We start from the raw sequence: 15,449 nt of genomic DNA on the forward strand, positions 1-15,449 counted from the left end.
ATGTTTAGTGGGTGATCGCAGAAGAAGAAATGAGCTTGTCACATGACCAAACAAATGTGCTCAAACAGGAAGCGGTTGACAACATGGCAGCGTTGGAGCAGTTTAGTTATTTAATTCTTGCAACACAAGAAGTCTCACATCAAAGCGCTGAGCCTGGCAGAACATGGGGCAGCAAACTGAACCGAGACCTGCTACAGGTCAATGTGCCATGATGCTCCATGTGTCTGAATCCTAATTTGTTTGTGTCTGAATCCTAATTTGTCTAGTAGGTAGGTAGGTAGGTTCACACAAATACATAAAAAGACAATTAAAAGATATTAGAATGCTATCATCGTTAAAAAAACTTTAAGAATTCAAAATTGTAATTGCAGTGGGAACTAATGATTTCTTATAGACACCTTTCTTGGCCATTGGAACCCTGAACCTCCTTCCTGATAGAAGTAACTGAAATTGTGGGTTCAATGGATGGGTTGAGTCTAAACCATCGACATATAAATATTGGACGATGGGTTTCCACAGGCTCCAATAACACGTTTTTGAGACCAAATGGGAGGGGGCCACCACCGCCGTTTTGACCGTGTCACAGGTTCCGTCAAGCCCAGACAATTCCATAAAAGGGAAGAGAGGAGGAGCTGAGGGTGGGGCTGTAAGGCTGGGATCAACTGACGACACCCGGTCGAACTAGCTACAAGCTAACCTGAAGCTAACCCAAAGCTAACGCGGAGGTGGGAGCTAAGCTAACGGAGGTAGCAACCTAGCTACAACCGGAGTTATCTGTGCACAACACCACAGCTTCTGAGTCAGAGATACGCCGGGCTGACCGCTGGGGAGAACCGGGTGGAACACAGAGTTCTCCCGAGAGCTCCACAAGCCGATAGTGGGAACCCAGCTCCACCAACATGTTATATTTCAACCCATTTTCTAAAGTGCAGCATTATGTTAAATGCACTGGGTTTTACCCTATTACATTTACATTTCATGGTTAAACAGTACATGTTAAAATCTAAGCTCAGCTCGGCAGTGACCTAAAATACATAAATATAATTTTACTTACCGAAAAAATGAAGTGGAGACTCCTTGGACGCTCTATTAGTGCAATTAATGCCACAGCAAGTCATTTTGTCCAACAATTGCACAAATACAGGTGCTGGCCAGTAAATTAGAATATCATCAAAAGGTTGAAAATATTTCAGTAATTCCATTCAAAACGTGAAACTTGTACATTATATTCATGCAATGCACACAGACCAATGTATTTCCAATGTTCATTACATTTAAATTTGATATTCATAAGTGACAACTAATGAAAACTCCAAATTTGGTATCTCAAAAAATTAGAATATTCTGAAAAGGCTGAATATAGAAGACACCTGCTGCCACTCTAATCAGCTGATTTACTCAAAACACCTGCAAAGGCCTTTAAAAGGTCCCTCAGTCTTGTTTTGAAGGCACCACAATCATGGGGAAGACTTCTGACTTAACAGCTGTCCAAAAGACAATCATTGACACCTTGCACAAGGAGGGCAAGACACAAAAGGTGATTGCTAAAGAAGCTGGCTGTTCGCAGAGCTCTGTGTCCAAGCACATTAACAGACAGGCGAAGGGACGGAAAAAATGTGGTAGAAAAAAAGTGTACAAGCTCTAGGGATAACCGCACCCTGCAGAGAATTGTGACGACAAACCCATTCAAAAATGTGGGGGAGATCCACAAAGAGTGGACTGCAGCTGGAGTCAGCGCTTCAAGAACCACCACGAGGAGACTCATGAAAGACATGGGATTCAGGTGTCGCATTCCGTGTGTCAAGCCACTCTTGAACAAGAAACAGCGCAAGAAGCGTCTCGCCTGGGCCAAGGACAAAAAGGACTGGACTGATGCTGAGTGGTCCAAAGTTATGTTTTCTGATGAAAGCAAGTTCTGCATTTCCTTTGGAAATCAAGGACCCAGAGTCTGGAGGAAGAGCGGAGAAGCACAGAATCCACGTTGCATGAGGTCCAGTGTAAAGTTTCCACCGTCAGTGATGGTGTGGGGTGCCATGTCATCTGCCGGTGTTGGCCCACTCTGTTTCCTGAGGTCCAGGGTCAATGCAGCCGTCTACCAGGAAGTTTTAGAGCACTTCATGCTTCCTGCTGCTGACCAACTTTATGGGGATGCAGACTTCACCTTTCAACAGGACTTGGCACCTGCACACAGTGCCAAAACCACCAGCACCTGGTTCAAGGACCATGGTATCCCTGTCCTTGATTGGCCAGCAAACTCGCCTGACCTTAACCCCATAGAAAATCTATGGGGTATTGTGAAGCGGAGGATGCAATACGCTAGACCCAACAATGCAGAGGAGCTGAAGACGACTATCAGAGCAACCTGGGCTCTCATAACACCTGAGCAGTGCCACAGACTGATCGAGTCCATGCCACGCCGCATTACTGCAGTTATTGAGGCAAAAGGAGCCCCGACTAAGTATTGAGTGCTATACATGCACATTCTTTTCATGTTCATTCTTTTCAGTTGGCCAACATTAGAGAAACAAACATTTTTTCATTGGCCTTTAGAATATTCTAATTTTCTGAGATACCAGATTTGATGTTTTCATTGGTTGTCACCTATAAATATCAAAATTAAACGTAATAAACATCGGAAATACATTGGTCTGTGTGCATTGCATGAATATAATGTACAAGTTTCACGTTTTGAATGGAATTACTGAAATATTTTCAACCTTTTGATGATATTCTAATTTACTGGCCAGCACCTGTAATATCCAAACAAGAATACACACACACAGAGACTCATAATCCCGGAGCAGTTTCCAGGCCAGACCGAGGCTCTACTGAGGCCTTTCCACGGAGCTAGCTCTGTGGTCACGTGGGTCTGATGCTCATTAATTATACAGAATTTTAGGCTTTTAATGCACTTAAACAGAAGAGTGAGAAAAACATTCACCCCCCTCAGAGTTGTCATGAGTGTAAACTAGATCATTTAAACCAAAAACATGTTCTGGTACCAGGCTGTAAACATGTTTATTTCTGCTGTGAAATTGGTATTTTTAACATGGGAGTCAATGAGGATTTGTTCGCTTCTGACACCAGCCCCTAGTGGATGAGGGTGGAACTGCAATTTGTGGTACTTACGGGTTGGCCTCAATTTTTGAGCCGCATTGTGGGGGCTTGGTCTGCACTGATCAGGGTAGCCTTCCTGTGCGCTGCTCGCTTGTGAAGAACAGGAAGTGGGATCTGAGGTGAACCTGTAATTCTGCTGCCTAATTTAACAATGCGAGAGAGTTGTTTTGTTTTTAACTGTAAGAAAGTTATATCAAGCTGTAATACTGAAAGTTAGAATGGATTCAATCAGTGATTTATATACAATTATTAGGATGTCCTTGTTCACATTGAGTGCTCTTAGCTTCCTTACCCCAAAAATCCACTATCTCCGCTCCGCTCCGGCACGAACTCCGCAGCAAAATCGGTCCCGTTGTAGTCAATCAGAGCTGTTCCACTACTGCAGCCGTGCGGCGCAGTGCTCCGCCCGCCGTTCCGCCATCCGGCAGAAACAGGATCGATTCTATTTTTGCCGGACGCCGGAGCACCTCCGCAGTCAATGGACAGAAATCACAACTGCCCAACAGGAAAGGGAGCAAGCATAACTTCCGTTATTTCACAATAAATCGATAAACAAAAAGCGTTTTTTGTTTCATATGCACAGGTTTAACAACTTTTAACAACTATCAATGGCGGCTGAACTTTAAATGCACAAAAATATGCCATAAATACAGTTTCCACTATCAAAGTAGTCACACTTTGTTGATCCAAACACTGCTGATCTCTCTACACACATGATGGCAGATTAAACAGTTCATGTCGATGCTTCTCCCACACAACGGGTGTTTGGATCTAATTTCCGCGTTTATTGCTCGGACTGTATCGCAAAATCTCGAAAATCCCGCGCATGCCTGTTTGCGCACCTCAGGTCTCCGCACCGGAGCAGAGCCGTTGTAGAGCGGGCATAGTATAATTTGAGTTCGGAAGCGAGCGGCAGCGGAAAGCGGGGGCGGAGTGGAGATAGTGGAATTTTGGGGTTAGCAGGTGGAGTCTTTGCAGCGCTTTCTTGTAGACATCGTTGCTGTGATTTGCAAAGGACAGGTGGTCATCACTTTCTGTTCCCAGATAGCGGAATGACTGAACCTGCTCCACAGGCTGACCCTGTATGCTGAGGGGTTTGAACAGGGGTGTGTCTGCCTCGCTGACTGCCCCACAGCACATTTCTTTAGTTTTTGAGATAGTCAGCCCCAGGTGAAAGTCTCCAAATGTCTGGACCAGATTGCTGACCGCCTGCTGATATTTAGACAGGTCCTCCAATGTCTTCACTGATGCCACCAGTGCCATGTCATCTGCATACTTATACAGGGCCATTCTCTCACTATGGCACCGGATGTTGTTTGTGTAGACTGAGAAAAGCACTGGAGACAAAACACAGCCTTGTGGCAGTCCAATGCTAATGACACTTTTCGTGGATTTAAATCCTCTTAAAAACACTTGTTGTGGCCTGTCTTTCCAAAAGTTGTGGGTCCATAAAAGCAGCGTTGTGTGGAGATGGAGATCTGAAAGCTGTTCCAGCAACATGCTGGTGTCTACTGTATTAATGCAGAAGAAAAATCCATGAATAAGATTCTTGTGTATGGTTGTGTAGAGTCCATGTGTTTAGTGACAGCATTTAGAAGAGTGAGACTTGCATCCATTACACCACGTCTTGCCTTGTAAGCAGATTGTACGGGATCCAGCTGGTCTGAGATGAATTTTGTCAAGTGTCCTCCCACTACCCTTTCCATGCACTTGCACAGAACTGATGTAAGGGCCGCAGGTTTAAAATCCCCCAGTTCTTTTGCATGAGCTTTCTTGGGGATCGGAATTACCACGGACTCTTTCCATTGCTCTGGAACGCAGCCAAAGTCCAGAAGGAGCTGGAAGAGTCTGGTGAGTACCCCACCTAGCTGGGTGGAGCATTCTTTCAGAACCCTGCCACGGAGCCCATCAGGGCCAGAGCTCTTGTATGGGTTGATGCAGCGCAGGATGGTGGTGACCTCCTCCTCGCTGATGGTTAGCGCTGGTTCAGTGAGGCTGTGGGTGGGTGGGTGGGGGGCTCAGGTGGAAAGACGGTGAACACCGTTGAAGTGGGCAAAAAATACATTCAGCTGTTCTGCCAACGAGATGGAGTCATTGTAGTTGACATGCGAGGTCTCATGGTCTCTTCCCATCATGATGTTCAGGCCCTGCCATGCCTTACGAGCATTTCCAGATGTGAGTTGGTGCTCCACATTCTGTGTTTGTTTACTTTTTGCAAGGATGGCTTTCCTCTTAAAGTCTTTCTCCAGCACCGTCACACGCTCATGGTCCTTCTGAAGGAAGGCCCGTTTCTTCTCCACCAGGCACATTTTAAGTTCCTTTGTGACACTTTTTATTGTTTGGGTGTATTTTTATTTGCTTGGTAGTGGTGACTATTTCTTTGCAGAAGAGAATATATGAGGTCATTACATCTGTCAACGTATTCAGATTGTTTCCACTGTCATTAAAAAATACGTCCCAATCGGTCATTTCAAAACAGCCCTTTACTGCTTCACTCGAATCCTCATTCCAAACTTGGATAGTTTTTGTTACCACTTCCTAGGGCTGCTCAATTAATCGAATTTTAATTACGATTACGATCTGAGTTTTGAACGATTATAAAAAACAAAACAAGCCGATTATTTGCTCCTCCCGCTTGCGCTGCCCTGAGTTGCAAATGAAGCGCTCCTCCACAGTGTTGCCAACTTAGCGACTTTGACGCTATTTCTAGCAGCTTTTCAGACCCTTTTCTTGACTTTTTAATCATAAAAGTACCTAGTGAACATCTCAGAAACATCTCTGGGAACCCTTAGCTACTTTCTGGATAACGGTCGTCGACATTTCCTGCAGGTTAGCTAAACACGCCGCCTGCACTCCGGACCGTTCTTCAGGACATTAGGAAAGGGAATGATGCAGTGATGTGTCGGTCGCTAAAGACACCTCTCGGAGCCGGCTCCTTGTTGGATTAACCAGAGTGAGTGACACACACCGTACCTGCGGGCTCCTGAGCAGCTAAAAACAGCTAAATGTGCGCGTGCGGCGTGCTAAACGCACGTGCAGCTTGCCCGATTGCTGTGAGACCGGGGTGGAGGGTGGGGGGTGCAGCTGTGGTTGGGACAATTATTACATTAACTGATGGACCTGTAAATAAATAGTTTATAAATAAGGTAGAAATAAGTTCCTCACGCTGATAAATAATAACTAATCTCTCTGAGGACACGGTGCTAGTGCACTCTCCTACAGCACCTTGACACGACTCAATAAATGTTATGCAACATTTTGTGAACATCAATTTATTTGCATGTATTTGTTATAAATGCCACTGTATAATTCTTGCTGTCAGTATTTGCAAGATATTGCTATTTAGGTCTGTACTGGTTAGACTTAAATGAGTTAAACCAAGGTCTATAGCCCTTGGGTTATAAACCATGAGCTATAAGTATATTGGTCTTTTTATCCTGGGAATCAGGAGTTATTTTAGTGATCATCTTGATTCTTATTTTTGTCCTGATTGTGCCCTGAGCAGTTTTATGACTGAATAAAAACAAATAAAATCAACATAAATTGAAAAATCGTCCTAAATAATCGTGATCTCAATTTCAGTCACCATAATCGTGATTATTATTTTTGCCATAATCGAGCAGCCCTACCACTTCCCCTGTCTTCAGTTGTGACCTGTATTTTTGGTAGTATTAAGATAAAATTGTGGTCTGATCTACCAAGAGGTGGACGCAGTGGCGGCTGGCCAGTAGAGGGCGATAGGGCCCCGCCCTCCCAGTTTTCCCCAGTGTTTTTAATTTTTATTAAAAAATAAATAAATATAATTAACAAAAATCACATATTCTAAATTAATTGTGTGTATTGTAACAAAAACAAATCATATATATAAATATCTATATTGGTGAGAAGCTCTCTGCCGAGCGGTGGAGGCGACAGAAAGGCTGTAGGCTGTGTTTCAATCGCCCAAACAGCACTGAAGCAGTCCGCCAATTGCTGACAAGAAAATCAAACGTTAGGAACGGGAATGTATCCAATCAGCATCGTTGTTGTTGTTTCAGAAGCATGATGGGCGATAGAGCTACCGCCAAAGGCTTTCGTTGGTGTTCGGTAGAACTCGGCAGAGTCTCGACTACTCCAGCACGTTTTTGGTCGTGACGCAGACGCAGACATGGACGCCAGTGAGCCTACAACCAGCATGGATACCGGATCTCAGCAGCCACTCAATTCAGTTCGGTCTCTTCTCCAGTATCCGTTCGAGAGGAGAACTATGGTGGAAAAACTTAATGTCAAAGAGCTTGGACCAGATCAGCCCGACGTAAAGATAAGCCAGCAGGACAAGGAGAGAGGTAAACTGTACACACGAGGCTTCTCCCAAAATTGGTACACCAGGAAGGCTTGGCTAGCTGGATGCAATCACGCTAATGCGTTATTTTGCTTTCTGTGTTTGTTATTCAAAAGGACTGGGACAGATAAGGCATGGATTGAGTCAGGAGTTACGGACATGAAACATTTTTCTGAGAAGTTGAAGAAACACGAGTTATCCCGGGCGCACATGGACAACAACACGGTGAAGCTAGCTATGCTAGGCAGAGCTAACATTGCCATGCAGCTAGAGACGAGGGACACAGGCTTGCAGTGAAGAAACACAATGAAGAAGTGGATCAGAACCGGCACATTTTGTCCAAGAGAGAGAGATGTCAACACAGTGTATGAGCACAAGGATGACCTCCTCAGATGTTTCCAGATGATCAGAGACTCGGATGACTTTGATCCAGTCACTGAGAGAGAGGCAGGAGGCTTTGTGAGAATGCTGGAGGAAGAAGATTTCGGCTTTCTGCTGGCATTGTGTCACAAGATCATGCCACATGTGGACAAGCTGTTCAACCAGCTGCAGAAGAGGAACATTGACTCTGTCTCCATCACAAGGGTCATCCAGAGCTTCACCAACAGCATGCAAAAGATCAGGTACATACTTGTTTATTTAATATTATTGTGATGAAATTCTCCAGTATGTTAGTTTCACAAACAGTAATGTGGATGTGGACCATATATGGTCGTGTTATTTTATGTGCAATTTAATGCAGTATTTTTCAACCTTCATCCACAAGGCAGTGTGCCAATAGTCAGACACACCTGGATTAATCAGTTTGTCCAATAATGTAAGACAGGAAATAAAAGAGCTGTGCTTAATTCAGGAAATAGTGAAGTTGTGCACAAAGTTCAGAAAGCACAAGTTTGTTTAAAAAAAAAAATAGAACAGCCCCACCAAAAATATTTTTCACCAGCCGCCACTGGGTGGACTTGACTTTGAGATGTATGCATTTGGGATGTTGCCATAACACTGGTCTAGTATCTTGCTCCCTCTTGTGGCTGTTGTGACATATTGCCCTAGATTAGGTAAATATGTTATGATGTCACATTTATTAAAGTCTCCCAAAAGAAATACTGGCTGGTCTCCGGTTCTGTTGACAGCCCTGTTAAAACTATCTGCTATGGCATCAGCAGCTAAGTTAAAATCAGGGCATGTACAATAAAGAAATGTCAGTGTAATTATTCAGTTCAATGTAAGAAAACTGTAACTGTAGTTGCTGTTATATTTATTTCTAATTTCTTTTCTGTTTCTTTTCTTGTGGCTGTGTTCAGAAATTCATGCAGGTTTATGTTATGCTTTTATTTTGAAAGTCATAGTGTGCTTCCAAGCCAGCCACGCCTTAATTAGTGATGTGACCCACCTGTGTAACTAAGAAACATGGATGAGGTGCTGGCTAACTGACTGGAGAATTCAGTGACAAAGCAGAAAGACAAGACTTGCAAAAGGACTAAAAAGCATGTTAAAAGATTAAAGGGGTGCTTAGAGTTCCTTCCTAAAGCATTCAGCCAACGAGGTATTTATTTGTCTTTGTTTTATGCACGTTTTGTCTTTTGAGTTCATTGTAAATCTTGTGTACACAGTTTCACGGTTTGAAGGAGGTCTTTGGAAGGTCGGAGAAAAGATCAACGATGAAAGGCCAACAATAAATCTGTTTAAAGGAACAACTTGCATCTGGTCTGATGGACGACTCCAACAGTGAAACTCGACTGTGATCTGTGACCTGGTGAGGCTCTCCTGTGGCTGGGTGTGCCTGTGGTCAGCAATGCCAAAGAAGCAACAAGGACCAGCTGATCGCTTGATAACGGTGTGTGGATGGACACAGAATGAATGGCAGATAAGTGGGCTATTCACACATGATAAAGAAGTGTAAACAAAAGCAAATATAAGGTTGCATAATGTTTGCCACAAAAGCCTTTGACGGTTGAATGACTTTAGCCTGCTACACTGAAGTAACCGTTAAGTGGCGTCAATAGCTGGTAAAGAAATGTTGGTAAATGTGCATCCCTGCTATAATTAACAGGCAGCAAATCATCCAGCCCAGCTTTTTAAAGAGTGGCTGGATAACTGCCTTTTTAAAATCGTTCAGGACCAAACCAGTAGCCAGACTAAAGTTGATAATATGCAATACTAATGGGGCAACTTCTAAAAAAAACTTGTTTGAGCAGATGTGGAGGTACAATGTCCTCCAGAGAACTACTGGGTTCAGCCTGACCTATAGGCTTGGTTAGGTCACCTAAAGGAATGCAGCTTTTCAACAACACAGAAGGACTTAGCATAGACACACCAGGCAGAGATGATCGCAACATGGCAACTTAGTCCCCCCAAAAATCAGTCATTGCACATTGCGAATGATGCCTGTGCAGAAGAGCAGTCTTTCACATTCAACACAGAGTTCAGTGATGCATTTAGTACTCGAGGCGTTTTCAGAGATGAGGTTGGCATAGTAAGCAATCTTAGTAGATTTAACAGCAAACTGATAAGATTTCCAGCTTTCCCTTAGTGCAGTTAAGGATACATGTAGGGTTGCAGAGATTAACCGGCTTGACTGTTAACCGCAGTTAACCCCCCGTAACCAACGCGGCCTATAAAAAACAAAAAGACAATAGCGTGACCCCCAGGAACAAAAATAAAAGTGAAACTGAACGCATGCTTGCAGCAGAAGCAGAACCAGTGACGACAACCATGATGGACTGCTCAATTTAAGTGGTTTAAATTTCCTATGTTAGAATATTTCAGCTATATTAGATGTGATTTTTATAGGTCGTGTTAGAGATGTTTTTATGGGGGTTAACCGCGGGTGAAAGTCAAACTGGTTAATCCCTGCAACCCTAGTACATGAAGCTTATCCTTCTTTCCTTTTCTCTCGCATCTGCAGTCTCTTCATGCAGCACACACTGTTGAGCCCATAGTCCCAGCACACTTAACCCGCCTTGTAAAGGTGCAATATTGTCGAATAGTCTTACAGGTCTTGTTAAAAGTAAGCAGCCCATCCAAAGACGACCAATCACACAAATAAGGTGCAGCCTCAGTAAATGACAAGGAAAAGTGACCAGAGGTTTCCAAGTTATTACGACAACTATAACTATCAGGCACAGCAGATGCTGAAAAACTACTAAACGGATGGTCTCAAATAATGTTGGCTTAAGGTCAGAAAAGACAGCATCACCCATAGAGGTTAGACACGCAACATCCGAGTGACAAAACAAGGTCCAATTTGTGACTACCTACTTGAGTGGCCACATTAACCAACTGAAAACACAAACAAAAAAAGTCAGCCTAAAACTCTGAAAGCTCAAGACAGAAAATCCTTGTTGTACCTCAGAGGGCAATAGTCCACCACACACACAAGAGCCGTTGTGACTGAGTAAAGGGGAGATGCATAATCCTGAGATTAGCTTTGTAAATATCCACTAGTCCCACACCACATCTAGTTGATCTTGGTACATTAATAAAAACAGTAATTTGGTATCAGCTTGCACCTCCTTTGGCATCTCCACATTCCAGTTTGCTACTTCCAACGACTGGAATGAGCTGCAAAAACCACTGAAGCTCCCTACCTACATTCCATTATCTACCTTAAATGATTCACTGTGATCAATAGTTTCTGATCAGTGTTCCTGCTTCTGAGTACTTAGACTGCTTAAGTCTGTTCTGATTTATTGTACATACTGTATATGAGAACAGTCTGTGGTCTTTATATCTAACTGTTTTTATGCTAGATTTTTTTATCTGTTTTTGCACAAATAATTTTACACAGACATTTTTATATTTGGGAAAGTCATGTTCAGAATCTATTACAATGTGTGGTCCCTAGAGGTCCCTGTCAGTGTGTGTGATATTAGATATAGTGGAAGAAACAAACATATATAAGCACATGTAGGATAGTGATGTGACGTTCACGAACGAATGGAATCTTACGTAGATATTTTTCTACATTTTGGCCTGTCATCCACACGAAAACTGAGTTTTTTCACACGAAAACGGATCTTTTTAAAAACTCCGGCCAAAGTGAAGATCTGCGTTTTCTCCGTTTTGGGTGTCTGCGTGTGGACAGACAAAACCGGAGTTTTAAGGTCCGCAGCGTCACTTTCCGCGACAAAAAATGCTGACATCACGTGTGCGACCTGTGTTTACACTAGCCGACAGCATGGATGCCCTCAGAGCTGCGCTCGCTTTATCAATTGTCCAAGCGCTTTCTGCTTGTTTGTTTTTGCAAGCGGAATTACTGCTCCTTGCGGAAGACCACAGACGAAGGACGAGGTTAAGAACGGGGGAAGTACTGCCACCTACAGGTCTGGCATGTCCTTAACAACGTATTTATCCAGGTACGTGTGGACAGTTTTTTTTTTTAAACGCGGTGGTGTGGATGCAAGTTTTTGGAGGGGCGGATATTCGTTTAAAAAAACCCGGCTACGTGTGGACTAGGCCTCAGTCTTATCTTCATTCAGCTGAAGAAAGCTCCCACCATCCAGGTTTTGATAGAGTCTAAGCAGGTGTGTAACAGCTGCAGCTTAGACATCTCATGGGGCTTAAAGGAGATGTACAGTTGGATGTCATCTGCATGAAGATGGTAGGAGATTCCTTTGAAGGAGCTCAGGATGTGCTGAAGAGGAAGCAGATAGAGGAGGAAGAGCAGATGCCCCAGCACAGAACCTTGTGGGACACCATGGGTAAGGAAGGTGGTGGAGAACCTAAACTTGGAGACGGCCACAGAAAAGGAACGCTCAGAAAGATAAGAGGAGAACCACTCCAGAACAGTTCCTGATAGGCCTACCCAGTCTCTCAGCCTCCCCAGTAGCAGGTGATGGTTAACAGTGACAAAGGCTGCATCCAGCTGAAGGATTTTATCTGCCCTAAAATGACTCCTGCAGTGTTTGATCAGTTTTTGACAGACCATCACTGGAACACCAACTTGGATCATTGAAGAAAATCTTCAAAACAGAAATTTTGATTTTTTTTCTAGTCTGTTTGGGAGAGATGGTAGCATGGATAACTAGAGGCCCATTGCTCCGGCTAGCATACTCTCAAGTCTTGGAAAGATTTCTGCTGGACAGAATTAACAATGACAGATAATCATTTTGTCTTTAAGTCTGAGCTTGGTACAGACATGTGTACATATACTCTAAAGGAAAATACTTGGTACAAATGTGTACATATACTCTAAAGGAGATGGAGACCAAATAAAGAAACCAGAAGTCCTCAGTCTCTATGTGCTTCATAGATGCATCCAAGGCATTTGATAGTTAACCATAGCAAAGTATTCATGAAGTTGCTGCAAAGAGGTGTCCCAAGATATGTTGTACACATCCTGGTTTATTGGTAAGGTTAGCAAATGTTACAGGTAAGATGGGGTAACAGTATCTCAGAGCCGTTTATGGTCAGTAATGGTGTATGACAAAGAGGTGTTCTATCTCCTCTACTTTTAACCTGCACATGGATGAGTTATCAGTGAGGTTAAAGGCCTGCAGGACTGGCTGTGTAGCTGGTGGTGGTGTCATAAACCATCTGATGTATGCAGATGACTTAGTGGTTCTAAGTCCGAGCACCGCTGGTCTACAGCAGCTACTAGATATCTGCTCTGAGTGTGGACTAGAACACAACAGTATGTATAATGCAGCTAAAAGTGTGCTTATGATCTGCCGGGCCAAGGAGGACGAGCAAATAGTTTTTATCTGTCAGACTGATTAGTATCACCAAGAAAGTCAATTATTATGGTCATATCATCACAAAGGACATGAGAGAGGATGGTGACGTGTATAGGCAGTACCGTATGTTATACGCTCAGGTAATAACACTCGCTAGTACGTTTGGGTCTTGTTCTGATAAAGTAAAGATCACCTTGTTTAAGGCTTGTTGCACACCGCTGTGCACAGCCCACCTATGACTAACTATAACATGTTATAACATGCATATAACGCATGTAGTATGCTAGGCTGCAGGTTGCCTATAATGATGGACGAGTGCATGAGGGGAGGACACCCTACAAGCTTTCTGAAGAATGTTTAATGTTTATACATTTATTTGTAGGCTGAACAATTGTTAAAATGTGATTGTTCTAAATGTAACCAGTACCTGTTAAAGATGTGGAAATACTATCGTTTTCTCAGTTAGATTAAGGAGTTACAATAATTGATGCTTTATTTTCACACCACTGTTATTGTCTCGTTTCTGTTTTCATGTTTGTCTCTGGTGCTGCCTTTAACGTGTCCTTGTGCTCATTTCATGTTATCTTATCTGTACGATGTTTTTCTACTTCTGTGAATTGGACTAAGTCTGGAATGAACAATACTTGATTTGTTTACAACGCGCCTCATACTTTGAACTCGTTTAGAAACGTTCCGTTAGCACAATGCTAACCACACGGCGGCTAACTACGTTTCTCACCTGCATCCAGCTCGACCTTATACGTCGGTAACGGATCCAGAGACAGCTTATAACTCTCGAAGTTCGGGTCCAGAAGGTCTCGGTTCACCTTCAAGGAGTAGTTAGACGCAGCCATGAGTTTAAAGGTTCTGTAATGTTTCTCACGCTGGACACGGAGCAACAGCAACAAAAAAACGTGTCAAACCAGCCTCCAGTTTTTCTGTTCCCCGTCTATTCAAGTTATTACGGGAATGAATGTGGGGGAAACCGGATTTCAAAATAAAATTCAACTTCGAGTGAATTATCAGATATTTTAAGAACATAATAACAAATTATTTAGGCTTACTCACTTTTAGCGCCCTGTCAATATCAAGGCAATCTTATTTTGGATTTCAAAGTAAAAGCCCTGTGAATTTTCATTTTTGAACTACTCTTTCAATGACTTCAGAATGCTCTTAAAAGCAAAAGTCATATTTCCAAAGAGTAGTTGCATTTTGTATCAACACTATCAAACCACAGCAATTTGAAATGCCCATATTTGACCGACTTTTAACGATTTCAAAATGCTCTAAAATTGAAAATTGCTGTTTCCACAGGGTAATTCCACTTTAGATCAACAGTGTACAACCCCACAGTGATACTTTATCAATATCAAGTCATTCTGATGTTGCCTTACAAAATAAAGGACTTTTCTATGCAATTTAAAGGACTGCCCTGTCCACACGTAGCCGGGGATCTGCCAAAATGTAGATATTTTCTACGTTTTGGCCTGTCATCCACGTAGTTTCTCAGCCCGCTTCTGCTGCTGTGCAGTCCAGTCTGGGTTTAACTCGAGCACTGTGGCCGTGACTGATGTCCACCCATTTGCAATAAAATGCTGAACTAGATGGGTCCTTGTCTCCTTTCCTTTCAGGATGTTATGTCTATGCTGTGTGAACCTTACCAGGAGTGTATTTTTGGTCTCCCCCACATACATTTTTCCACAAATAGTGCATGATATTAAATACACACAGTTAGAAGTGCGGGCGGTGCCTTTCACCAGTGTTAGATAAACCGTGTCAGAAAACGTGTTGTAGATCCATTGCTTGTGCTTAAAAAAATTCCCCCAAATCCCTAGATTTGGTTCTGGTTGTAGGTTTTAGTTTAGCTTTCACTAAATAATCTTTCAGGTTTTTATTCCTTCTGTAGGCAGCGAGCACTTCATGGTCTGTGAGCATCTTTGTTGTTTGAACAAGAGTCTGAAAATTTCTCTTAATTCCTCTGATGCAGCAAAACATTTGTGGTGCATATGGGATCACCAGGGGTAATTGTGGTGACACATTAATGGGCGTTTTCTCCAAAAAAGTTCTTTGAAACTTTCTTAAAAAGGTGCGACAGTACCCCCTAGTGGACAAAGCAGTGAAGAGTATTTTCTTTGCCTCAAAGTCACTCTGTTGTGTGCAAATTCTGTGAAATCTCAGCAGCTGTGACTTGATTATCCCAGCAAACGTGTGTTTCGGATGGAAGCTCGTTTTATGGAGCAAAGCATGAGTATCGTTAGGTTTAAAAAAGACTAACATCCAATGTGTGGGAGGAACTGAATTCTTTCCCTTTAAATGTGGTTGTGTCTAGAAAATCT

The 15,449-nt window shown here is 42.9% G+C and overlaps 1 protein-coding gene across 1 annotated transcript in view; it reads right to left on the reverse strand.

The window, feature by feature from the left end:
• nudcd1 (NudC domain containing 1) overlaps nucleotides 1-14,394 on the reverse strand; it is a 79,048-nt gene extending 64,654 nt beyond the window's left edge. The window contains exon 1 of the mRNA XM_054736429.2: nucleotides 13,853-14,394. Within this exon, the coding sequence (XP_054592404.1) occupies nucleotides 13,853-13,967 (115 nt within the window). The 5' untranslated portion in view covers nucleotides 13,968-14,394. The remainder of the gene's footprint in view (nucleotides 1-13,852) is intronic.
• Nucleotides 14,395-15,449: the final 1,055 nt, after the last annotated feature.

This window comes from Nothobranchius furzeri, chromosome 19 (assembly GCF_043380555.1).
Source record: "Nothobranchius furzeri strain GRZ-AD chromosome 19, NfurGRZ-RIMD1, whole genome shotgun sequence".
Lineage (NCBI taxonomy): Eukaryota > Metazoa > Chordata > Actinopteri > Cyprinodontiformes > Nothobranchiidae > Nothobranchius > Nothobranchius furzeri.